The 25,781-nt window shown below is 37.4% G+C and overlaps 1 protein-coding gene and 1 long non-coding RNA gene across 9 annotated transcripts in view; one reads left to right on the forward strand and one right to left on the reverse strand.

Moving 5' to 3' along the window:
* LOC135298926 (uncharacterized) overlaps positions 1-19,039 on the forward strand; it is a 47,466-nt gene extending 28,427 nt beyond the window's left edge. For both annotated transcript variants that reach the window (XR_010360977.1, XR_010360978.1), the window contains 2 exons: positions 12,686-17,228; positions 18,393-19,039. This is a non-coding gene — a long non-coding RNA (uncharacterized LOC135298926). The remainder of the gene's footprint in view (positions 1-12,685; positions 17,229-18,392) is intronic.
* The window catches only part of CENPE (centromere protein E), a 39,193-nt gene extending 13,472 nt beyond the window's left edge, over positions 1-25,721 (reverse strand). For 2 of the 7 annotated variants that reach the window (XM_064417099.1, XM_064417095.1), the window contains exons 1-34: positions 25,651-25,721; positions 25,373-25,464; positions 24,464-24,553; positions 24,267-24,385; positions 23,062-23,181; positions 22,091-22,172; positions 21,837-21,904; positions 21,685-21,756; positions 19,713-19,764; positions 18,805-18,892; positions 18,498-18,624; positions 17,741-17,860; positions 16,521-16,679; positions 16,026-16,170; positions 14,944-15,038; positions 14,592-14,648; positions 14,344-14,511; positions 12,963-13,037; positions 12,590-12,712; positions 12,108-12,242; positions 11,335-11,512; positions 10,726-10,880; positions 8,968-9,282; positions 8,371-8,685; positions 8,099-8,257; positions 7,400-7,609; positions 6,571-6,855; positions 6,310-6,468; positions 5,306-5,548; positions 4,573-4,782; positions 3,404-3,688; positions 3,143-3,301; positions 2,131-2,373; positions 715-957 (exon numbers count right to left, since the gene is read on the reverse strand). In XM_064417099.1, the coding sequence (XP_064273169.1) occupies positions 715-957; positions 2,131-2,373; positions 3,143-3,301; positions 3,404-3,688; positions 4,573-4,782; positions 5,306-5,548; positions 6,310-6,468; positions 6,571-6,855; positions 7,400-7,609; positions 8,099-8,257; positions 8,371-8,685; positions 8,968-9,282; positions 10,726-10,880; positions 11,335-11,512; positions 12,108-12,242; positions 12,590-12,712; positions 12,963-13,037; positions 14,344-14,511; positions 14,592-14,648; positions 14,944-15,038; positions 16,026-16,170; positions 16,521-16,679; positions 17,741-17,860; positions 18,498-18,624; positions 18,805-18,892; positions 19,713-19,764; positions 21,685-21,756; positions 21,837-21,904; positions 22,091-22,172; positions 23,062-23,181; positions 24,267-24,385; positions 24,464-24,553; positions 25,373-25,464; positions 25,651-25,706 (5,202 nt within the window). In that variant the 5' untranslated portion in view covers positions 25,707-25,721. Of the gene's footprint in view, positions 1-714; positions 958-2,130; positions 2,374-3,142; positions 3,302-3,403; positions 3,689-4,572; positions 4,783-5,305; positions 5,549-6,309; positions 6,469-6,570; positions 6,856-7,399; positions 7,610-8,098; positions 8,258-8,370; positions 8,686-8,967; positions 9,283-10,725; positions 10,881-11,334; positions 11,513-12,107; positions 12,243-12,589; positions 12,713-12,962; positions 13,038-14,343; positions 14,512-14,591; positions 14,649-14,943; positions 15,039-16,025; positions 16,171-16,258; positions 16,377-16,520; positions 16,680-17,740; positions 17,861-18,497; positions 18,625-18,804; positions 18,893-19,712; positions 19,765-21,684; positions 21,757-21,836; positions 21,905-22,090; positions 22,173-23,061; positions 23,182-24,266; positions 24,386-24,463; positions 24,554-25,372; positions 25,465-25,650 lie in introns of those variants that run through there. The other 5 variants (XM_064417096.1, XM_064417097.1, XM_064417100.1 and 2 more) reach the window with 5 other exon arrangements.
* Positions 25,722-25,781: the final 60 nt, after the last annotated feature.

The following is a 25,781-nucleotide window of genomic DNA, read 5'->3' on the forward strand; positions in this document are numbered from 1 at the left end:
GTGTAATAAATTAAAGAATGAGGTAAGCTCTCCAAAGATGCTCAAGGATCTTCAGTATTGGATAGCTAAATAACATCATTGGAATGTATAACATTTTAGCCTGGGAAAACGGAGAGGTTAATGTGCATTTTTAATTCTAAATAATATTCAGTCATTCAGCACCAAGACATATTTAGTTATACATAATGGGTTTCTTTAGTCCATCTACTGGAGCCCTACAAACTCAAGTTTTCAGTAGGCATGGGCTGCGAAACCCAGCAGAAACTGCAATTTTCTTGACAAAACTGCTTCTGACCTTCGGCCGCAGTTCAGCAGTTTTGTCCTTTAATTCCCCTTGCGCCTTCGAGAGCAAATCCCCAAGGATTTAAAACCCAGTTAAGTTCATGCTGTCTACACAGTGCCTTTTCAAAAGCTGGAAGGTATGTTCACTGATTACTGTACTGAATATATCCTCAACAGATAAATTCACATTCATTCCAAAGAAGGACCAATGCAATGGGTTACAAGGCTGAGACAAGTTGAGCATGTTATTACGGAATATCAGTAAAGAAACTTGGAAAAAATCCTTTGCCCATGATCATGCTTCTTTGCCAACCACAAAAATGACGCCCTAATAATTAAAAATTAAATAGAATTTAAGTGGAGCAAGAGTTTGGCACACCAGTGACAAAATGACAGAATACAAAATAGTGACTCAACACCAGAACTCCTCACCTTGCTTGTCAGGCTGTCTGCCAATATCTCTGATTGCCTCTGAACCTTCAACAAGTGTTCTTCCCTTTCTTTACAAGTCTCTACCATTTGCTGAAGCTCTTCCTTCTCCTTGTTAAGTGAAGTGATTCTCTCAAGCTGCTGACACACTTGCTCACTCATTGCCCTTTCGCTTTGTTCCTTTTCTGCCAGGAGGTCGCTGTACTCAGCTGAGACACGAGTCAGGTTCTCAGTGACTTCAGAGAGCTGGAAAGAACAAATCCAAATCAGTATTGGTAGTCATAATCACCTCTTGCATGGGCAAAAATAATTTGATGCTTTGGAGACAAAACAACCACTAATGTTATAAGTTCGTAAACTTTCTTGTCCCAGCAATGAGGTTTGGATTGAAGAGTGTTATTGGATCACCATTCAAAAGCACTGTCTGTAGATAGGGGTTGTTGTAAATGGATAGTTTTAAGGAAAACATCCCCAGTGGTTTCCTGATATAGTTAAGCTAAAAAAGACAAATATTTACTTAAGATCCAATCAAATGTCAGTGCTACAGTCTCAGTGGAAGGCAAATGTAAAATGTGGAAAAAGAGCAAGACATTCTAAATCCATAAAAATGCCTCGGTTGCTGTATCCATGTGGGACATTCCTATACATTAGAAAGAAGCCTAAAATCCACACAGGCTTCAGACATGAAAACAAAACATAGAAAACAAATTTATAATAGTCTAATGAATTAAAGAATAAGATAAGCTCTCCTAAAGTTGCTCAAGGATCTTCAGTATTAGATAGATAAATAACATTATTGAATGTATAAAATTTAAGCCTGAGAAAACGGAGAGGTTAACGTGTGTTGTTGAATCTAAATAATATTTGGTCATTCAGCATCAAGAGTAAATAGTGGGTTTCTTTAGTCCATCTACTGGAGCCCTACAAACTCATGTTTTCAGTAGGCATGGGCTGCGAAACCCAGCAGAAACTGCAATTTTCTTGACAAAACTGCTTCTGACCTTCGGCCGCAGTTCATCCGTTTTGTCCTTTAATTCCCCTTGCACCTTCGAGAGCAAATCCCCAAGGATTTAAAACCCAGTTAAGTTCATGCTGTCCACACAGTGCCTTTTCAAAAGCTGGAAGGTATGTTCACTGATTACTGTACTGAATATATCCTCAGCAGATAAATTCACATTCATTCCAAAGAAGGACCAATGCAATGGGTTACAAGGCTGAGATAAGTAGAAGAAAAACTTGGTCATTTCAGTAAAGAAACTTGGGCAAAATCCTTTGCCCATGATGATGTTTCTTTGCCAACCACAATAATGATGCTCTAAGAACTAAAAATTAACTAGAATTTCAATGGAGCAAGAGTTTGGCACACCAGTGACAAAACATCAGAATACAAAATAGTGACTAAACACCAGAACTCCTCACCTTGCTTGTTAGGCTGTCTGCCAATATCTCAGATTGCCTCTGAACCTTCAACAAGTGTTCTTCCCTTTCTTTACAAGTCTCTACCATTTGCTGAAGCTCTTCCTTCTCCTTGTTAAGTGAAGTGATTCTCTCAAGCTGCTGACACACTTGCTCACTCATTGCCCTTTCAGTTTGTTGCTTTTCTGCCAGGAGGTCACTGTACTCAGCTGAGACACGAGTCAGGTTTTCAGTGACTTCAGAGAGCTGGAAAGAACAAATCCAAACCAGTAATCACCTCTTGCATGGGCAAAAATAATTTGATGCTTTGGAGACAAAACAACAAGTAACATTATAAGTCACTGAATTTCCTTGTCCCAGCAATGAGGTTTGGATTGAAGAGTGTTATTGGATCACCATTCAAAAGCACTGTCTGTAGATAGGGGTTGTTGTAAATGGATTGTTTTAAGGAAAACATCCCCAGTGGTTTCCTGATACAGTTAAGCCAAAAAAGACAAATATTTACTTAAGATCCAATCAAATGTCAGTGCTACAGTCTCAGTGGAAGGCAGAAGTAAAATGTGGAAAAACAGCAAGACATTCTAAATCCATAAAAATGCCTCAGTTGCTGTATCCACAGTATGTAGGAGAAATTCCTATACATTAAAATGAAGCCTACCATCCACATTGGTTTCAGACATGAAAAAAAAAGTAGAGAACAAATTTCTTAATTGTGTAATAAATTAAATAATGAGCTAAGCTCTCCTAAAATTGGCCAAGGATCTTCAGAATTAGACTGCTAAATAACATTATTGAAATGTAAAGAATTTAAGTCTGTGAAAACAAAGAGAAGTTAAAGTGCATTGTTGATTCTAAATAATATTCATTCATATATTCAGCAAGAAGATACATTTAGTTGTAAATAATGTGGGGGTTTTTTTACATCTATGGGAGCTCTACAAAGCAAAGTCTGCAGTATGCATGGGCTGCCAAAGCCAGCAGAAATTGCAATTTTCTTGACAAAACTGCTTCTGACCTTCTGCTGCAGTTCATCAGTTTTTTCCTTCAATGCCTCTTGCGCCCTCAAGATCTGGTTTTCTTTCTCTGCAATTCTTCCTGTCAGCTCCACAATCTGCTCCTGATGTTGTCCAAGAGATTCACAAGTACATCTCAACTCCTCCTGCATCTCCGAGTTCTTTGGACACAATTAAAGTGCATTAACACCTGAACAACACTTGCAAAAGCTAAGACCAATCTACTAGAGCTTCTCCTAGGGGAAGAGAACTACTTTTATTACCTTGCTAATCATTTCCTGTAGCGTTTCTCTTAGCTGGTCTCTCTCTTCCTGGAGATTTTCCAGTTGCATTTTAAAATCATCACCATCTCCTTCTGTCTGGGCACTGACTTCCTGGGAGTCATGTGGTTTTGGAATAACATCTGTTCTCTCCATTTTTTCAGATTCCCCTTGATATTCACTGGCCTTTGCTTCCTCCATTTCATGCAATTTCTGTAGTGCCTGGCTCAGCTCTTCTCTCAGAAGAAATAACTCTTGCTCCATGGATTGTCCTTGAATCTGTGGTAGCTGTTTTGTAAGAGATTCAAGTAAACACATTCAGAAAGCAGCTTTAGGAAAAACTTACCTGACGCCTTTGACAGGTTGATTATGTACAACAAACAGCAACTCCGCTTTGGACTGATTTGTACTTTTTTAGAGTATTAAAATTTGACCAAAATAAAAATTCAATTTAAATTTCTTGAAATGACAGACATGAAAATAAAATTTGAAGCAAGAACTCCTAAAAGAAGTTATCAGAAGTAGTATTTCACTGTCATAGTTTAAGCATAGAGAGGAATATTAGCAAGAAAAAAAGCTCAACAACAAACCACTCCCATCTCAAAACTAGACACAATCTCCCTGTTTCTAGACTCAGCAGTACAAAATGCTAGGTAGGCCCAGAAAATGATTTACTTTAAATTTGTCCACGGCCTCTTCAATATTAAAATAAATGCACATACATTAATTTTCTTTTGAAGTTCACATTTTTTATATATATATATATAGATGCACCCACACACAGAAGTACAATCAGCACATGCAGTTATAGAAAGTGTTGGTTGCCATGTTCCCTCCAATGAAAAATGAAAAAAGTCAGTTCTACATACTTTAAAAAAGCAGAATTACCCTTTGCAGATGAGCAATTTTTAGCTTCACCTTACTTGATTATAAGAACTATATCCATATGCAGATCAATGCAAAACATCACCATTCTGTATCAAGTCAATATTTTACTAAGAGAAAAATATTTGTCACATTCTGGTACCAGATGGCCATTCATAAATATATGGGGTGTAATATCTCATGTAAATAATAAATTTGCTCTTTAATGGTCTGCAGCTTTTGCAATTATTTCACTCCAGAAAAAGTTTAAATAAGCAAGCTTCCCATTACAGCTTCAGCATAATTACCAAAGTTCCTTCCCCAGACTCCTCTCTTTTCAAAAGTAAACTGTCCAGCTTCTCCTGCAATGAACGGTTCTCTTGAGTAAGGAAATTGATTTGTTCCTTTTGCACCTGAAGCTGCTCACTTTCTCTACAGTTGTTACTTCCTGATTTTTCCTCAGCAAGCTGATCTCTCTCTGATGTGATGATTTTAATTTCTTCTGTCATTTCTGAGATCTGTTCAAAAATATGAAAAGGCAGAATTTTCATCAATTCAATATAAAATCAAATGCCAAATATGGTTTGATTCACTTGCCTACAGTGTTCTTAACATCCAAACAGTACAAGCAAAGTAGAACACCTTCCAAACCAAACCTGTTATTCAGAGAGCATGAAAAGCACCAAGGATTTGAAACCCAGTTAAGTTCATGCTGTCTACACAGTGCTGTTTTAAAAGTTAGGAGATATGCTCAATTACTGATTGCTGTATTGAATATGTACGCATCAGATAAATTCACATTCATTCCAAAGAAGGACCAATGCAATGGGTTACAAGGCTGAGACAAGTAGAAGAAACTTGGTAGTTTCAGTAAAGAAACTTGGACAAAATTCTTTGCCCATGATCATGCTTCTTTGCCAACCACAATAACGATGCTCCGAGAATCAAGAATTAATTAGAACTTACAGGAAGCAAGAGTTTGGCACACCAGTGACAAAACATCAGAATACAAAATAGTGACTAAACACCAGAACTCCTCACCTTGCTTGTTAGGCTGTCTGCCAATATCTCAGATTGCCTCTGAACCTTCAACAAGTGTTCTTCCCTTTCTTTACAAGTCTCTACCATTTGCTGAAGCTCTTCCTTCTCCTTGTTAAGTGAAGTGATTCTCTCAAGCTGCTGACACACTTGCTCACTCATTGCCCTTTCGGTTTGTTCCTTTTCTGCCAGGAGGTCGCTGTACTCAGCTGAGACACGAGTCAGGTTCTCAGTGACTTCAGAGAGCTGGAAAGAACAAATCCAAACCAGTATTGGTAGTCATAATCACCTCTTGCATGGGCAAAAATAATTTGATGCTTTGGAGACAAAACAACCAGTAATGTTATAAGTTCGTAAACTTTCTTGTCCCAGCAATGAGGTTTGGATTGAAGAGTGTTATTGGATCACCATTCAAAAGCACTGTCTGTAGATAGGGGTTGTTGTAAATGGATGGTTTTAAGGAAAACATGCCCAGTGGTTTCCTGATACAGGACTTCAAAAAAGATAATGATTCTGTTGAAAAGCCAATCAAATGTCAGTGCTACAGTCTCAGTGGAAGGCAGAAGTAAAATGTGGAAAAACAAGCAAGACATTCTAAATCCATAAAAATGCCTCAGTTGCTGTATCCACAGTATGTAGGAGAAATTCCTATGCATTAAAATGAAGCCTACCATCCACACTGGCTTCAGACATGAAAACAAAAAGTAGAGAACAAATTTCTTAATAGTGTAATAAATTAAATAATGAGCTAAGCTCGCCTAATGTTGCTCAACGATCTTCAGAATTACATTGTCGGAATACATAAAATTTTAGAACTGGGCAAATGCACAGAAGTCACATTGCATTTTTCATTCTAAATAATATTCATTCAGCACCAAGACACATTTAGTTATAAATAATGGGGGTTTTTTTACATCTATGGGAGCTCTACAAAGCAAAGTCTGCAGTATACATGGGCTGCCAAAGCCAGCAGAAACTGCAATTTTCTTGACAAAACTGCTTCTGACCTTCTGCTGCAGTTCATCAGTTTTTTCCTTCAATGCCTCTTGCGCCCTCAAGATCTGGTTTTCTTTCTCTGCAATTCTTCCTGTCAGCTCCACAATCTGCTCCTGATGTTGTCCAAGAGATTCACAAGTACATCTCAACTCCTCCTGCATCTCCGAGTTCTTTGGACACAATTAAAGTGCATTAACACCTGAACAACACTTGCAAAAGCTAAGACCAATCTACTAGAGCTTCTCCTAGGGGAAGAGAACTACTTTTATTACCTTGCTAATCATTTCCTGTAGCGTTTCTCTTAGCTGGTCTCTCTCTTTCTGGAGATTTTCCAGTTGCATTTTAAAATCATCACCATCTCCTTCTGTCTGGGCACTGACTTCCTGGGAGTCATATGGTTTTGGAATAACATCTGTTCTCTCCATTTTTTCAGATTCCCCTTGATATTCACTGGCCTTTGCTTCCTCCATTTCATGCAATTTCTGTAGTGCCTGGCTCAGCTCTTCTCTCAGAAGAAATAACTCTTGCTCCATGGATTGTCCTTGAATCTGTGGTAGCTGTTTTGTAAGAGATTCAAGTAAACACATTCAAGAAGCAGCTTTAGGAAAAACTTACCTGACGCCTTTGACAGGTTGATTATGTACAACATTCGGAGGTACTGCTATAAAGGCACACACAGAGAAGTGTAGTCAGCATATCCAATTACAAGACGTGTGATTTGCAATGTCCCTTTCAGTGCCAGGAATAAGTCAGTCCTACCTATGCTCTAGAAGAGCCAAACCACCCACTTCAGATAAGGAGTTTTCATATTGATCTGCCTAATTATACAACATTCCTGTGGAGATTAGTACAGATAATTACTATCCTGTATCACATTAATATTCTATTTATAGTCATTCTCCCAGTAGATGTCCATATATATATATTTATTTATATAAACAATATTGGTGGCCTCTAGCTCAAGTAAACCATAATAAACTTGGAGCTTAATGAGGTGCAGTCAAGTACTACGACCCTTTTCTTTCAGTGTGTCTTGCAATTATTTCACTTAAGTGCAAGTTTAAATAAGAAAGCTTCCCATTACAGCTTCAGCATAATTACCAAAGTTCCTTCCCCAGACTCCTCTCTTTTCCAAAGTAAACTGTCCAGCTTCTCCTGCAATGAACAGTTCTCTTGAGTAAGGAAATTGATTTGTTCCTTTTGCACCTGAAGCTGCTCACTTTCTCTACAGTTGTTACTTCCTGATTTTTCCTCAGCAAGCTGATCTCTCTCTGATGTGATGATTTTAATTTCTTCTGTCATTTCTGAGATCTGTTCAAAAATATGAAAAGGCAGCATTTTCATCAATTCAGTATAAAAATTAAATGCCAAATTTTGTTTGATTCATTCTCCTACATTGCTTGTAACCAGCTTCTGTGATACGTTGGGATCTGACATGCCATTCACAGTCATGTGTTACACTTCTCATTGGGACTGTTACAAATCATGACATTTCTATTTCAAATATAAATCAGCCTCATTTCTACACTTAAGTAACCCTCATCTCCTTTTCCATTTCCCATCCAATACCACCACTCAAATCCACAACCATGGGGCACACAAGTTAAGCAAAGGTTTATTTGACTCTAGATTACATCTTGAAGCTACAGAAACAGCAGCAGCTGCTGGTCAAGACTTGGAGTAGGCAGTACTCTTTTCCTGCCCACTTGCTATCAAGAGCCTAGAAAATTTTTAAGGACATGCAGAATAGATTACAAGCATATTAAGTGGGCTTGTTTTAATTACTGCATAAGGTTTTACCCGTATTTGGAGTTCTTTAATGGTTTTCCCTAGTGCCTCTTCAACACTCAAAATCTGAGATTCTTTTTCAGAAATACTTTTTTCCAACTTCTTGACAGTTTTCTGGGATTCCTTCAGAGAGTTTTGTGTATTTCTCAGATCTTCATGTGCCATGATGTTCTTTAGAACACAAGAGAGAAAATCCACAAAGAAAACACATGTATTTTGTAATATTAGTAAGCATTCCTTCATTAAAAACAGCCATGCAAACGCCTACTCCTATATTCTCCTACCATTGAAACCGTGTCCTTTATATCCTCTCTGAGTTGCTCAGTCTCAGCTTGGAGAAACTCCCCTTTTTGTTTCAGGTCATCTCTTTCCTGGGTTAGAGCTTTTATTTCTTCCCGACATTCTGTAAGCTGCTGCAAGACTGCCTGGATCTCCAAATCTTTGGCCTCCAGTCTCACTTCACTAAGCCTTTCTTCCTCCTCTTTTAATTGCTCCAGTTCATTTAACTTCTGCTGAGTCTGAACAAGATTTTCTCTGAGCTCAAGAAGTTGATTTTGCTCTCCTTCTCTCTCTTCCAGTTCTTTCGTTTTGCTAGAAAGCTTTAGTTTGCAAAGGAAAAGGACAGACACTGTCATTGTAATGCAGATCTCCATGTAAATATTCTCTGATTCTTTTATGAGCTTAGAAAGGAAGAAAGATGCTAGCTAGCAAGGTCATAATTTCTCTGTAAGTCACTGCTTATACTCTTGCCCACAATAAATAAGCATTTGTTTATGGAACCTTCTTGTGATGGCTCCTTAGCAGAGACAGTCTTACTAAAACATACACATCAAAACTGTTCTTCAAGTCTCATAAATAAAAAGGAGCAAGCTGACACTGACCTCTAATTTCATTTCATCCAAAATTGTTTTAGACTCTTGTGCTTCTTTAGATAGGCATTCTATTTGGAGCTTCATTTGTTCATTGGTTTCTGATGCAGCTCTGTATTTTTGTTCTATTTCTTCATGGAGCTGTTTAAGTGCTACATATTGCTCATCAGACTTTGTGTATTTCAGTTGTACATCTGTGAGATTGTCTTTTGATTTTTCAATTTCTTCAGACATATGCTTAAGTCTCAATTCATTATCAGTTACTTCAGAAAGCAGCTTTTCATTTTCCAATTTTAATAAGTGTAACTCCTCACATTTTTCAAGAATCTGCCAGCAGAAAAACAATATTAATATATAGTGCTTTCTAAATCACTATTTGTCAGAACTATATCATAAACAGGTACATGTGAAGATATAGGAAATGAAGCACAGGCAAACATACACAATACATTGGGTTTTGCTCTGTTGGGAGGGAACTGTCTAGCAAAGAACCTTTAAAAGAGAAGGATTCTCAAGTCCCAAAATCTCTTCTAACTCTTTAGATGTTCTTCAATACTTCCTACTTCCTATGTTTGAACTAAGACTGGACTCCTAAACTGAATTTTTACATTTATCAATACTTTCTTCATAATACTGATCCCTTGGACTGGCTACCTAGACCAGAGGCAAGACAGAGTTAGAGAATAAAGTAGGTATTTATTAAAGGCCTTCAAAGGATACCCCTTGGGCAGTGCAAAAGCCTGGCAGAGGCTACACCCAAGATGGACAACAGTCACAGGTTTTCTCAGACACACAAAAGTTTGGTCTCTTTGCATATCAGAGGTTAATTGTCCAACTATAGCTTCAGGTAAAAGTCTCATTCCCCCAGTTTGCTCCCCCCCCAGCTTCCTGATTCACTTTTTTATATTTTCCAGGGCCTGAGGCAAATGGTGTGACCTTGGTTCCCAGGCCCAGGAGCACTGTTCAGTCCAACCAAAATGTGAAGAAAGCTAACTAGTATTTCATCTAGACTTCAGAGTTATGCACTAATGCAGTACAGAATCTGAAAAATATGGAAGCTAAAAACTTAAGGCATCAATACAGAGATGAAGTTGTTAATATCTAATTACATTTTGTCAATTAGTGGAAGTACACCCTTGGAGGAACTTTTTGCAAAGCATTAATGAGTTCATAGATTACTTGCCCTGAATAATTTTTACTGCACATACTTAGTAGCAAGTGGTTCTTAGAACAAAGAAAGCTAGCAAGTATTTGCAAACAAACCCTTTAAAACATTTACAGCATACTTAGTCTACTAACCCCTTACCTGCCAGGAAATAAGGATTCCTAACAACTTTTCTGGAATTTGCAAGGTAAATCTCTAACTTCTCAAGCAGATTTCTGCTAAGAGATCTTGAGATTTTCTCTTTGCTCAGTTACACAAAAAAGTCAGTTCTAAAGTAGTGCCCAGGATCAAACCCCATTATATTTATACATTCAGTAGTCAGTGGTGACCACAGCAAATAGACTTGCAAGGGCTGGACTAGAAAACAACACGTAATTATAGTAGTCAGTGACTAAACATATTCATCTAAACAAACTTATTCCTAGGTACAAATATTAAATATCTGAGAAGCAACAATTTAACAAACTTAACTGTAAAATCTCAGGCTGACCTATTTAAAAGCCTTTAAATTGGCTTTAAAGCTTCATATCCAATAGGCCTCCATTAGTACATTACCAGTGAAGTGCAATACAAAACCAAGAAAAAAGGTTAAGATTTTTTTTTACCTCTTTCTTTTGCATCTCAACAGTATTTGGTAGAGATTGCAATTCTGATAGCTCATTTACTTGTTTCTGTAGAAGTGCATTCTCTTTCAAAGCATTTTCTAGTTCTCCTTTTAAGTCAGCTGCCTTTTTTTCCAGCTCCACATGAGAAAGCAAATCTAGAAAATGAAGTTTAAACTATTTAACAAGTGCTAGAGGAAAAAAACATATTGTAAATTAAGCAGATTTATAATGCATTCTGGATGTCATATTTTTGTAATTCCCGAAAAGTACATTTTACTGTTGCCAACAATTAAAAGACTAAGCTCCTGGTCTGAATTCTGTCAGCACTGCTTAGGTTGATATCCAGTTTATTTTAGGTTCTCTCCAACAATGTTCATTAACTTGACTGTGCAAAATGCAAAATATTTTGCTAGCTGCAATTTTCCAGAATGTTCAAGGAAGTGCTCAAGTAGTTACTTCATGCCAGGAATACCAGATACTCTGGTTGCTTTATATTGACCAGAGTTTCCATATATTGAGGAAGACAAGAGCCAAAGCCTTGGCTATCCTCCCCTATTACAGGGAAAAAGGAGGACAGAAGGAGCAGGGAAAAGGCAGCTGGAACAGTACCTTTTGGAACTTTACCCTCCATCAGTGAAGTTAGTCTTGTGTTTTCTTGAAATAAAGACTGCAGCTCTCTCTGCAAGTCAGCTTGCATTTTTCGGTAACTGGCTTTTCCCGCTTCTATTTGGCTTTGATATAACTGGACATCCTTTTGCATTTGGTTGTGGTTATTTAAGAGTTCATTCTTCAGGAAAACAATACAACATGCAAGTCACACACAGAGTAAAAGTCTATGTACTTGACATTTAAATAATGCATCTGATACATTTTCTGCTGTCACTCTGACCAGCTTTGACCTTGATAAATATGGCAGAATAAGGCACAACTTAAATGCATTCCTGTCAGTCCTCTAACAAAACATGCCTTAGAGTTCAGGGCCATAACTGCTGCTACTATTTTGTCTTTATTCTTTGAAAGCTCAAAGTAAGCTCCATCCCACTTCTGAATCCACATCTCTTATTCTCCTTTGTTCTCTGATAAAATTAGGTCTGAAGTCTTATGTCCTAATAATGCACTAAAGACTGCTTCTTTGATCTCTTTCTCTCCCTCCTGGTAAACCTAAACACACACTCCTATGGAAAAAGCCTTTACTTTCATTTTATCTCTTTCCTGAAGACCCATTTTCTACAAATTGCATAATAAAAGTATTACTTAGAGTATTTGGAGAAAGCTAATGATGAGTGTTCCACCACACTGCTGGCCTTCTTCACAAGCCTGGAAGCAGACAGGCCCTTTATAGCATTAGGTGCAGCTATAAATGCAGTTCAACAAGTACTTGCCATCTTTTCCTTCAACTCCAAATTTTCACTTCTGAGAAAAGCAGATTCCTTTTTGGCATCCAAGGCTATGGCTTCACTGTCTAAGAGGGACTTATTCAGCTGCTGAATTTCTTCAGTCAGTTTATCACAATCTCCCTGAAAAAGACAACACTCAAAGAAGCAAAAAAACAATAATAAAGTAAATGTGTTCATTTTAATATGTTTAAAATATAAGTGCAGGCTTAGAAAACTCACTAAGTTTACTTTAAGAGAAAGAGTAGCAGGTTGTTTGAGAGATGGGATAAACAGCAGAATTTCTCATAGCTTGACTTCCCCAGAGTACTGCTGTATGATATGTAGAAATTAACATTTTAAACTTTGTAAAACTAAATTTCCCAAGACCTGTAAGGAAGCAGATGTTCATCATACCAAAGCTATACCTAAATTAATCCAGCTCAGAAAAACAAAGTAATCTCTCAACCCATTAGAAAACTCAAGTTTACCAGTGCAAAAGAGGTCTCCTTTTTTTCCACTTCTGCTTTTTGTAGTTCTTCCACACGATTCTGTAACATTTTTATTTTGTTCTCTTTCTCTTTCAGCTGTTCCAGTTTGGAATTTATTTCTGCCTAAAAGTTGGAGGGGAAAAAGGGGGAAAGAAGATTTGAGTGTTCAGTTTGGTTTTTCAGGTCAGAATTTAACAAAACCTACACAGAAAGCATTCATGGTTCTTAGACATATCCTCCTCATAGCTGATAAGATTAACCTGAGCACAATGATGTCCACTTATTGTCCTCAGCAGATATAGTATTTCAAGCTAAACAAACCAAGCGCATTTCATACAAGTCTTACTACCTGTGAATTCATTGATAGGCTCACCTCAAGTTCCTCATTGTACACTTCAGCATTTGAAATTAGATTCTTTAAGCTGGTAATTTCATGCATTAGTTGAATCTGTGGAGCAAATTAAAGCAAAATTGCAGAGGATGTTAGAAAGCACCCACACCAGTAGTTTTAGTTGCCAACACCATGAAAACAAGCCAGGTCTATCTTGTGTTTTCTTTTTTATTAGTATATACTCACACATTTACTCAAACTGCTACAAAGCAAGACGCTACATATTCATTCAAAATGGACATGTGAGATGCAAAGCTCTGTTTTAGCTCCCCAGTAATTAAGAAGGATTCAAGTACAATTTAATCTGCAATAGTTTGACAAGCAAGAGCAATGTGATCAAAGCAATTAATGCAGAAATTGTACAGATACGATACTTCAAATTCCAGTCACGTTAAGCAGCTTTTTATGACACAGTGCAGATATTTATGATTTAATCTATTCACTGACAGGAATGAGAAGGTGCCAAAATGGAAGTAAAACAAGCCATGAACACATTCAGTGGCATTGCCTGAAAGAAATCATAAGTAGAAGACCAGATAGGAGCTTTTTCCTTTACTTTCTCTTGGTCTTTGTTAGCAAAGTTTTACAATAAGCACTCATCTACAAGTACTCATGTATAGTCACAAGCAAAGGTAAGAAAATGCAATCTGCAAATTTAATATTAGTGAAAAGCTTTAAAACAAGCACCATCCTATGAGTATTCCTATGTAGTTTACCTGTATAAACTGATATATTTAATTAATTTATTTGGTGAAGTATGTGACCTTTCAGTATTGCTCTAAGTAATCTACTACATGGGTATCAATAAATACTTACATTTTATGGACTGTCTTCAGACATCTGAAAGCAAATAATTAAAAAAGCAACTCTTGCAATGGAAGCTACTTTAGACATTACATCTGTTATTAGATACCCAAAAACTCTGCAGGGAAAACTAATGTAGGATTTATTAAACATTAGCTAAGAGAGATAGCACATTCAGTCTAGCATACAAAGGGTCTTCTAAAAAGAATATTAAATACAAGCTAAATGGTAATACTTTATAGAGCAAATTTCTTTAAGATCCAGAAATCACTGTAGGGGACACAATACAAATAAGCAGTGACATTGTTAAATTGCAACCTGAAATAAAAACGTAAAAGGATGTAAAAAACTTCAACATTAGTGTCATGATCAGAAGATTAGACAGACTAATGTGCACAAGTAATGTCCAGAAAAGCAATCAGGAAAGAAACTGAACAATACATCCCTGTCTCAAGACCTCAAGTTACTGTTTGTGAATCAACATTCAATGCTATGTGGACTGAATAAACTCCAGAAAGCACTTAAACATAGAGAATTCATCTATTTCAATGCAGCTTACCTCATGATCTTTTTGTGTTTGCTTTTCCAGTGCTTCAAATTCATCGATTTCTGTTTTTTCCTTCAGTTTCTCTTTCAGTTCATTTATTTCTGATTTCAACTGCTCATTTTCCAGCACTAGGTTATCAAAGTTAGCTTGCAGGACGTTGACCTCATTTACAGCAATATCCTGAAGAAGTAGCACAAGAAACTTTAGAAGCTGTTGCTGCAATGTCAGCCTTATTTCTAGAAAATTCAGAATAGACCTACCTTTTCTAGTGCTAATGCTTCACAGAGTTGCACAGATTCTTCAAAGTCTTTCTGGGTCTAGAAAAAGAAACACTCTCAGTTAGCAGATCTACAAGATCAAGCAAGTGGAGTATTATATTCCTTGTTGCTTGTCTTTTCACACAGCTAATCCTATTTAAAGACCAGAGTTGACTGGATCATTTGCCACAAACCCACAGAAGCACAGAACCATACCACAGCTTCACAGAGATGTCCAAGAGACTTTCTAACCAGTTTCAATAATTCTACAGACACAGAACACTGGCTGATCTTACTGAGAAGCATGTCATGCATATGTGCAGTATCAGAAAGTCAAAACAGATTATGATGTTACCCAATTCATGCTGGGACCAGCAACCCATTCTACTTCTGAAATTTGATCAGGAACCATCAGGCAATGGCTGTCATACCCAGAATTCTCTAAGGTAGCTGAAAAGAAAGGTGTATTAACAAAAGTACCAACAGATTTTAAAGTGAGCATCAAATATTCTCTCATAAAATAATTTTACCACATTAGAAATAATCATTCGATGGCAAAAACACAGCACACTGAGTAAGACTTCTGACTCTCATGATTTTCTGTTATGAAAGGGAACACCACTGAAGTCCAATCCCTATAGTTATGTTGACCATCTTATCACAAGTTTATGAAGCCTAAATCAAATGCAGAATATATGCTTAAGTACAGACTAGGAGAAGTTTGAGTGTCGAGGAAAGAATCACTCAACAGTAACCTTCAAGATGAAAGGAAAAAAAGCACCTACCCCCATACAGAAAAAAAAAAAGCCTAGAACAATCCACTTACAAGCAAACACATGTTTGACAGGGGAGGTAATAAGGATGTAAGGTGTAATTCAGCAACAATACTGCTAAACTGTTCTCTTGTCTCCAGTTCAATTTTCTTAGAAAATTTATTTTCCAACTTTCAGTTCACTCCTTATGAATCCTTGAATTTTTCTATCTCAATCTTATCTTTGAGTAAGGACTTCTATTCTTGTTGAGGATTTGGGGATTTTACACACACACCTCTGCATTTTTTGGGGAAACAATGTGGGTTGATACGGACAGTCTGTGTTAAAGAACACTTTCCCAAAAAACTAGGGTGTGTGGGTAGGCTGCATGGCAAGTGTTCATAGAACCTGCCATTTACCTTACAGCTCTCCCCTTTGGTTTAAAGAATTGAAAGCTCAATATCAAGGGAAGGTGGGGTAGTAGAAGCACTTTTCATTGAAAAATGTGAACATCAACCCTTGGAGTCTTGTTAATTTGTTTTTCAATTTGTGCTATCAAAGGATCAACTTATTCCCTTTGGGAAATGTAATGCAGTGCTTGCAAAGTTATTTATTGGAATTTCACAGAAAATGAAATAGAATGGTCTGGGTTGGAAAGGACCTCAAAGACCATCTAGTTACTTACAATCCTCCACATCTGGTATTGCTGGCAGAGACAACTTCATTTTTTTTGTTTCAGTTGGCATTACATTTTCAAAGTCTTCAAAAAAGCTCACATTTGCCTGGTTTATTTTACCAGGAGCCCAAGTAACTCTTCTTCTTCTCTTGGCCTTTAAAAAAGTATTTACAGAAAAAGTGATAAAACCAAACCACTAGGCAGAGAGTAAATGTTGCCTCAAGCTAGTTCTGTATCAGTACCTGTATCACCAGTTAACTAGACAGTAGCTTGCAGTTTCCTCAAAATTAGTTGGAAAGCAAAAAAGTCCTTGCAGTCTGTTCACCACAAGGCAACATTGAATTGATAGCAGTTAATTTATAAGTTAGCCCTTTAAAAATATGAAAAAAGAGTGAAAATTGCCCATCATACTTGCTCTTCATTATCAATATAGACCTATGTATGTAATGTTACCTTTTGCAAAGTATTTCAGAGTTATCAGGTAAGATCTGAACAGGTGCTTACTTTAACATTCTGTTTTGAGGCAAAGGAAGCAGAAGTCACCAGCATCTCAGTTAAGTTTCGTATCCTGTCCTCCTGTACTTTTTGAAGGGAATTTTTTTCTTCCAACAGCTGGGCCAGCTGATCCTTTTCCATTGCGTGAATCTGAGTTTTTGAAGACACCTTCCAAGAGAATAATCACACTGACATTTTAAGAGCAGAAACCACTCCTACAGAAGATACACAATTACTGATACTTAAAAATAACTACATACATATACTCCTTTAAGTCTGGAAGAGAAATCTTTAATCCTTAAGAAGGAAACTGACAGTTTAGTCTACATTTTGACTGCAGACTTAGTATTTAAAAGTGGTCAAAACTCCCAGAAACAATACAGTCCCAGATTTTTCTACATATAAAAAGAGCATTCTCCCAAACATAACTCACTACCTGCTATCACAGAAGACACGAAACATACTCCCAAGTTCACGTTGCAAATCCATTATCATTAAAAAGAAGAAATAATTTTTCTAAAAATTTTCTCTAATGATATTTATAATTGCAATAAAAAATGTGCATTCTTTGATTTGATGCACTAGAACAGTAAGTTCATCATTGTTATTTTCCTGCGCTTTACGTTTTATTATCTGTGGTCTAACAGGACTTGCAAGATTCTTCCACCGCTCCAGAGATTTTTAGAGAAGGAAAAACATCAGGGACCACATTGTTTGGTGAGAAGTTACTATTGTTCATTTTCTAAATGCAACTTCCACCTATAGATGACCCAAATTTTGCCAGTGGTATTCAGGCAGTTGCAGCTTCCTGCAACTCAAACTGAAGTCAGCCATCAGTAAGGGAGGAAATAATATGAAGTTGGGATCTTTAAGAGACATTCAATCGCTTCTTAGATTCATTAGTTATATGGTTTGTTTTGGTCATTACTTGTATGATTTGTTATGATTTTTTTGGATCAGTTAAAGTATGCTATAAGGCATCACAAATTTCTTAATTTCTTAACCTACTAACTAGTCTCATTCAACCTTAGCCTGCACACAGAGATGCTATCATTAGTTGTTCTAGACTATTCATCTCCTACTCAATTTATATTCTCTCAATAAAAATGGCAAATACCACTTAAAAAAATTCAGCTACCCCTCCAAATTTAACTGCTTTTGGTTTAAGACAGCTGGTCTCCAAATAGCTATCAGTACTAAGGATTGATTTATTTGAGTTTATTACATACTTCCTCCAGCTGCTTTTTCAAATCCAGAATTTCTTTGCGGTATCTCTTCAGCAGTGCATCATCATCAAGAACTTCATTGACTTTTGGTGTATTCTTCATTCCTTTGGCTGTATTGGCAAACTGGAAGAACAGTCTTTCATGGGTAATAGTTGAGGAACAAATATGTAAAAATACTTATTTCATCCCATATTTCCCAACAGAATTAAAGGGAGAGTTTGTTAGATAAAGAGCAACATATAGGAGGACACAAATATTTTAACTAGCTTATTTTTAATGTATTCTAAGCTTGCAAAAGGTGAAGTTTTCCTTTCTTGATATTAATACCTAAAACATGAAGCATAACATTTAAGTAAGAGTATCCCAAGTTATCTTTTATTTAATAAAAGCTCAAAAGATCATCAAAAAGGGAGACAATCCTACCTAAAGAATATATACTGTTTGTTAACAGTTCAAATCCTGTAGTGTCTTACACCTTGTGCTAGCAAAGACTTCTCTAACTAGATTTGGAAAAGGCAAATGAGATAAGAGTGGTTATCTCCTGCCTGCAGAGCTTTGTTCCAACTTCCAAAAAGCTCTAGGTAGACAATCTAGCACAAGATATTTGGGAAAAGATGGTGTGTACAAAAAAATGTTTCAAATTCTGAGTTTACAGAAGCCCTTCAGAAGATCCAAGTCATTAAAGATCCAGCAGATTACATTTTCACCCCTCAAACCTGTCTACAATAACTAGTGCTGGAGAAGAGGTGAGAAGCTTTACCTGAAGAGTGCTGAGTGTCTCATCAAAAGAAACAGGAGTAATTGTACAAATAATAACTGTTTTAGCATTTCCTCCAAGGGAGTTCTGCAGAATTCGAGTCAGCTTGCTGTCTCTGTAATTTATGAAGCTAATAAAAAAGAAGCAACAACAACAAAAAATGTCAGATTTCTGCATTAACATGGTAAATACCTTTTCTAGAGGTAACAGGTTATGTCAAACAGCTACCTACATAAGATTATAAAGAAAGGATTTTAATTTCTTAGTTTAGCAGTGCTATCTTATAACAGGTGTACAAACAGTTGCTTACCCAGAAGGGTCATCACAAAGTTTTTTGATAACTTGACCCAGGATGAACAAGCTCCGATTTATATTACAGCCTTCTTTCAGTCGAACACCTAGGTACCACAAATTTTATTGTTATTATTTTTAATTTAAAACAATATTAAGATACATTTTCAACCTGTCAAATTTTGTGTTATGTTATGCTCAGTCAAGAGGGATTTATTAACCAAGAGTTAAACCTTAAGTGCCACAATGCACTACTGACTCATCAGCAGGCAGTACCCAATCCTTTATGATAGCCAAAATGCTTTGAAATAAAACAGTAGCCAAAAATAAACATTTAGAACCTTTACAAAGTAAGCACCTGAGGCCATAAGAACTACAATTTTGCTTCCTGTTTAGATTTTGCAAATGCCCACATTTACACATATAACAAACCCGTCTTAGATACAAGTTTTAAGATAGTCACTCTTTGTAAGACACTATTACTTGTGTCCCTCTCAGATCACTTTTTTTCTGATGAAGGCACTTTTGTACACCTTCATGCTGTCACTGTTAACAGCTGAGCTTCCTCTGAACTAAAGAGTGAGCCATCTATTCCCTCTTCACCTTGACACACAAGTCCCTAAAAAGCTTCTTTTGATTTTGTTATTACAGGTGCATCTTTCACAGAGCCATCTCCATTGTATTAGTTCAGTGCAGGATTGTTGCTGAGCCTGCAATTCTATAAAAGGCATATTACTACTTAATTGTTTGCACTTCACAGCTTTACAGTATTTTCCTGAATAGATCCTGTCCTACCAAGGGGAAAAGGCCTTATTTATAAACAGTAAATAACACAATAGCACATGGATCAAATAATTTCCTATCATATTTTCTCACAGGGGTTAATTAACAGAAATTATTGTCAGTGGAGCCTCATTTGACACTCACCTTCAGATCCTGTTTGACTCGCTCTTTCGCTGCCTGCCAGATCTACCAAGTTCTGAAAATGCATTAAATATTTCACAGGTTACTTCTGAGGCAATTTACTTTAAGTCCTTGTAATTCTAAATCTCTGCTAAGAATCTGATAAAGTTAAGCTTAAAAAAAAAAAAGTAAAGGGTCTATCATTACTGGAATTAATGCATAGCTAGTACACACAACAATGCTTTCAAAGGTACATAAGGGCATGGAGTAAGTTTACATGAACTCTATTATTCCACCCCAGATAGTGTTTCAAACTCGCAGTGCAACAACCTCTACCCTCGGTCACAAAAACAACAGTTTCTCAATACAGAAGTGTTAACTACTAATTAACTACTAATCCAGCTGTAGGAAACTTTCATGGAAAAGAGCCTAGGTGAGATGATCTAGTAACCTGTCCTAAGCTGGCTGTATGTCTCTCCTTGTCTATCATTGTGGAGGTAAGTGTGGCCCCATTTCTCTTGACAGAGAAAAGCGAGGCACAATTTCCCAAGGATATTTTCTGGGAATCACAGTGAGGAACTCAGAGGGGATCAAAACAATTATTATCTCATTTGCTGCTCTTGTGCTGTGCCAAAGTAGAATGCAATATGGAGATTGTTTACTCAAAGTGATGGTGTTTGGTTTCCTTGGCCTATCAGGGCCAAGTGCGTGTCCAGGCTGTCGGTCAGGAGACAGACACAAGATTCTGTTCAGTGGAGTTGAGTCTTGTGCAGTTTCAGCTTAGATGTAGTGTAATATAGTGTAACATAGCATAGAATAATATAGTATAATAAAGTAATTAATTAGCCTTCCAATATCAATGGAGTCCTAATAATTTCTCCCTGCTATGGGGGTCACCTTGAATCCAAAAATAAGGAAAATAAATGAACTACTAGAAGAAAAGCCTCACTCTGAACCTGGTTAAAAGCCAACCAGAACATTATGGCATCCCATAATGAGCAAGTAGCCCTCACTTTAATTAAATTTTTGCTTCAGAGGAGTGAAATCCTTTACTAACTCCACCAAGCAGCAATAGACCAAGAGGGCCAAAATCCTGCTCCCCTCACCCCTGTTACTCGTGGTTATTCTAAAGTCAGTTGGAACTGAAATGGGGCAGAGGCAGGTGCAGGAAGAGTGGATACCCTAAGTTATGGTAAGCACAAAGAGTAGGTATTAGTTTGTCAAAATACTGCATGAGCAGTGTTTACACTCAGACCCCAGAGCTTTTTCACATGAAGCCAAAACAGAAAGCTCTTTCCACAATCCATGTGATTAACTTAATGCTATTTCCAATTCTGAGTAAGAGTGCTCATCAGATTTTAGCAGGCTCAAATATTTTCACATGGGTTCCATTCCTGCAGCTGTTTCAGACCATTTTCTGAGAATCAAGAAAAGGCTGTAGAAAAGGCTTCTGTAACCTTAACATTTCCCTAGAGGTGTCCAGTGGTGCTCCCCCCAGTTTATGGTATTTCACATACCAGTAATCCACCCCCGAGATGCTAAGTGGGATTACTTCTGAAAAAAATCTTTTGGCCATTGCAGATGCAGGCCATACATTCTTTTAACAAGAACTAAATTTGAGGATAAGGGAAATAAGTCTTAAGGTTATCCATTTTACAAGTTATTTCACTGGACTTGTCAGTGGTCAGTAACAATTGTAGGGAAGATTTATTTAACAAAATGCAAGGGCACTCTGACATAGTCCCTTATGCTCCTAGAAGGTGATAACACTACCCAATCCAGCATGAGTAATTCTCATGTAGAACTCCCTCTGGTGGGAACATCTGCTCTAGATAATGCCACAGGAGTCTCCCTCTATACTTAAGCAACATCTGTCAGAGTTAACAACAAAGAACTCTTGTAAGTCATTATGAAGTACCATTAGTCTCTCAAACAAGCAGTAACAGCAAATTCTCTAGTTAACCTGTACTCCAAGAAGGTATAAATAGACATTTACCAAGTGGGAAACCATGACTGCTCCATCACAGTTTGCATTTGCAGGGTCACTTCGTTCTCTGCTTTCAATGATCTAGAAATGCAATGAAGTGCAATGAAGTTTTTGTTACTTTGAAAACATAAAACCAGTTCCAGTAGTGAAACAGTTGTTACCATTCTGAAGATAGTGTGAGAACGGCTGCTGTGTTCATTCATTTTTGTTTCTCCATAATGGCGATTTCCTGTCAAAAAACAATATTAGAATTTTCTGCTCATAATCTGACAAACAGACAAAAAGCACAACTTTAAAACTCTCTGAAAAGCTTTGGTTTATAAACATAAACCCAAAGGGATACCCCATGGTTCAACACATACCTGATTAACCAACACTTTTTTAAGCTATCAGCTGACATTGTCCAAATACTTACTTTCTCCTTTCCTGATCCATTCCATAACTTGTTCTGGGGCAACCACCACTTCTTCAATCAGATCTTCTACATACGTATTCCTCTACAGAATAAACACAGTAATAAATTTTACTGAACTCCAAAACACACTTCAATACATAAAGTTAACATTACCAGCAATTATTATGATATTTATTAAACAGCTGAATATCTTTATACGCTAAAGACAAGGGATGGGTAAAGTTTAGACTTGACCAAAATTGTGGCATAAGGGCACAAGAATCAAACAACAGATTTCAAAAGTTTTTAGGAAACTGAAGTGCTGTGTGAAATATCCTTCTTGTCACTTTCTAAGGGAATTTAGGAGTATATTTCTCAGTAACTCTTACATGGACAAAGTCATACAACTGGTAAGTTTCTCTTCTTCCTATGTTCCAAAACCATGACCATTTAAGGGGAACCAAAAGGAAAAAACACCCCAAAATCCAAACCACCAATTTTTATTATTTCCTACAAAACTTAATATAAAGAAACTGAAAATAGTATTAACACAGATTTATTTTCCTGTAGTGATCATCTTACTGAATAGTTCTAGGCTTATGGTTATTCTATGATCACAGTAGCACATCACTTGCTAGATGATACAAAGATGATATTAAAGTAACTCTGTATATCTGTCAGAAACTTGAAACATATAGAGCTTAACTAAACAATTCTTGAGGTTTTACTGTCAAAGTTAAGTAAAACATATCATCCTGGAAACCTTGAGAAATAAGTCTACTTTTATAAAGATTTATAAATATGAATTAGCAATAGCAAACCCAAAGTCACTGTTGTTATTCAATTACATCAAGTGTCCTTCTGCTAATGCTGAAGATACAATCACACTGTTTGTCCCAGAAGTTTCCCACTGGATGCTTCTCAGAGCATTTTTTTTCCCAACTTCTTTTACTCCAAGCAAGATACAGTACGTGTACAAAATATCCACTTACATTAACATCCTCACGAATTCCCAGAGGCTTCTTTTTCCTATTATCACAAAGCAAATCAGTAATTGTTTCATTGTAGATTTCCATGTAAGAAACCCGTAGCAGGAATTCTCTTTCAGGAATCTAATGTTGAAAGGGGGAAAAAAAAAAAAAAAAATCAAACAAATAACAGAATAACTGATGGACATCTTTTAACACAAATATTCTTAAATTGGAGATAAAGGTTTGGATATCGTTCCACAGATTTCTTTCCCTTCATCCCTGCTGTACATTAGCATCTAACAACACAGAATAATTTTTCTTCTATCCCACCTCTTTCCAGCTGCATTAATTGTATACCACTTCTAAGAGGTTATAAATTAAAATAACTGCATAACAGTAGCATGACAACAATTCCCCTACTTAAATGCCATTTCCATTTCCAATTTCCTCCTGCTTAGGTGCTTTTCTCTCTGTATGTCTTGTCCTCCTCTGTTTGCTTGGATTTACTTTTCTGCTGCTGCTTGGTACCCCTGTCTCCTTGGTAGACAATGTTGGGGTGAGGAAAGGCTGCACAATGGACTCCAGAAAAAATTTCTTTCCTTTAGTTACTTCTATAAGCCCTCTAAGGGTACTCTACACCTCCTTAAAGGAGCAGTGACCATCTCATTTCACTGGTAACCAAGCACTCTGCAAATCATGTTTTGGAAATCACTGTTTTATTGTACACTTTCTCCTTACTTTTATTAAAATTGAGCAATTAGCAATTCTTTCGTGAGCCTGAAATAAGTAAATATAGTATCATAGTCTTCCCACTAAAAAAAAAGTCTCTAACTGTTAATTTTTTAGACTTTTTAAAACAGTAGAATAAACATAAAGCTTCACATTATCTTATCTACCACATTAACAAGCGAGTACCTGTTTTCATTTGTTTCATATTTGGAAGGTTAAGGCTCTACTCAAACTTAATTCTTTGACTCCTCATGTCTCAGAACCCTCCTCAGTTTTGTTCTGATTTGATTTTAACTAATAGAGTCCCATTAACTGTTTGTTTAAAAACAAAACATAAGCCTGGCTCATCTTTGCCAGGCTGGCAAAGTAACTGCAGCACTTAGTCCAATGTAAGTTAATTTCCTTCATAAGCCTCTTGATACTAAAATTAATTTTTATGAAACCATCACAAATAATAGTAGTCTTTTCAATCACTTCAATTTAATAGAATTGCTCACCTCACAAATAATTTTGAACACATGTTGAATTGCCTTAGGGATAATGCCCACGGAATCTTCATTCCCCATCATTGTGTAAGTCTTCCCTGAAGCAGTCTGTCCGTAAGCAAAAATCGTGCCTAGAAATAAGGTTAAGTTTTACCAACTATCTCTGAAATCAATTCCAAAAGTTACTTAAACACAGTTTTAAAGCTTACCATTATAGCCTCGCACAGCTGACTGTATAATTGGAACAGCTACACCATCATACAACTGCTGAGTGTTGTCACTTGAGTGAAACACACGATCTTAAAACGAAACAAAAAAAAAGCATGTGAATCTACTCTATTGCACATCAAAACAAGCTGTCATTCAGTGTTGCTGACTTCAAATCCAGTAAATTTGTGCAATCATTTGCAGGTTAATTCAAATACAAATATTATTGTAGCACCACTAATGCAAGCCTTTAAAATTTAGTTTGAAAATAAACACAAAATCAAGAAAGACACAACACACAGATGATAGAGACGTAAAAAAACCACTAAGAATGGTGAACACAGTTAAACAGTCATCCCATTTAATCCTAAAAGATTTTGGCTAATTTATCTACAAGGATGATAAGACAGGTTAATTGTTAAACTCCTAGCGTGGTGCATGCTTTTACTGAATCTGTATTTTGGGAAAACTATTTGTAGTAGCTACATTCATATTAACAAGTCCATCTGTTGGAAAAGACGCAAAGGGAGCCAGTTAGTTATGAGGATCCAACATTCACACTAGTCACTTTTGGGACTGTGTTCTCCCACGCCCTTCTCCCTAAATGCTCTGGACTAGCCCTCCTTTAGTCCATTTGGGACTGGATTTCAGATCAAAAAAAGCCACTACGGCATGAATCAGAACAGAGAAAGTAAGGTCCATCAGGAAGCTGACCTCAAAAGCACATCCCAGTGCTGCCTGCTCCAGAAGTCCTGTGTGCCCCAATGACACCCCTTCGGAATTAGGAAGCTGGGAAGGTTGGGGGACACTTCAAGAAGCTCAGGGCATTCACCACAGTCGACACGTTCAAGACTACGCTAGCAAAGTTCCGCGTAATCATCTAAGTAAAGCAATTGCTTTCACATTCTTACCGTAACTAAATATTTTGGTACCGCTCACGTCGGAAACAGTATTATTCTCACTTCTCCAGTGCAGGGGCACTTTATCTCCCGAGGCATTTTCTCTACAAGAGACACCGTGTTAGCTTTACCGGGCGAGGACTCTGCTCCCAAAACGTGCCCTTACCGCGACCCCCCTCCCCGCCAGCCCCTCGCCCCGGCTCCCTCCGCCCGCCCCCTGCCCCAGCGGCGGGCACGGCGGCACCCAGGGGAGCGGGGGAGCCTCCCCTGCCGCCAGCCCGGCGCCTCACCTGGCGATGAGCGGCCGCACTCGCACGCACACCGTGACGGCGCCCTCGTCCGCCATGCCCGCCCGGGACAGGAGGAGCGGGAGCGGGACCGGGACCGGGACAAGGGACGGGGCCGGGAGCACCGGGAGCGC

The sequence above is a fragment of the Passer domesticus genome, chromosome 4 (assembly GCF_036417665.1).
Source record: "Passer domesticus isolate bPasDom1 chromosome 4, bPasDom1.hap1, whole genome shotgun sequence".
In the NCBI taxonomy this organism is placed as follows: Eukaryota; Metazoa; Chordata; class Aves; order Passeriformes; family Passeridae; genus Passer; species Passer domesticus.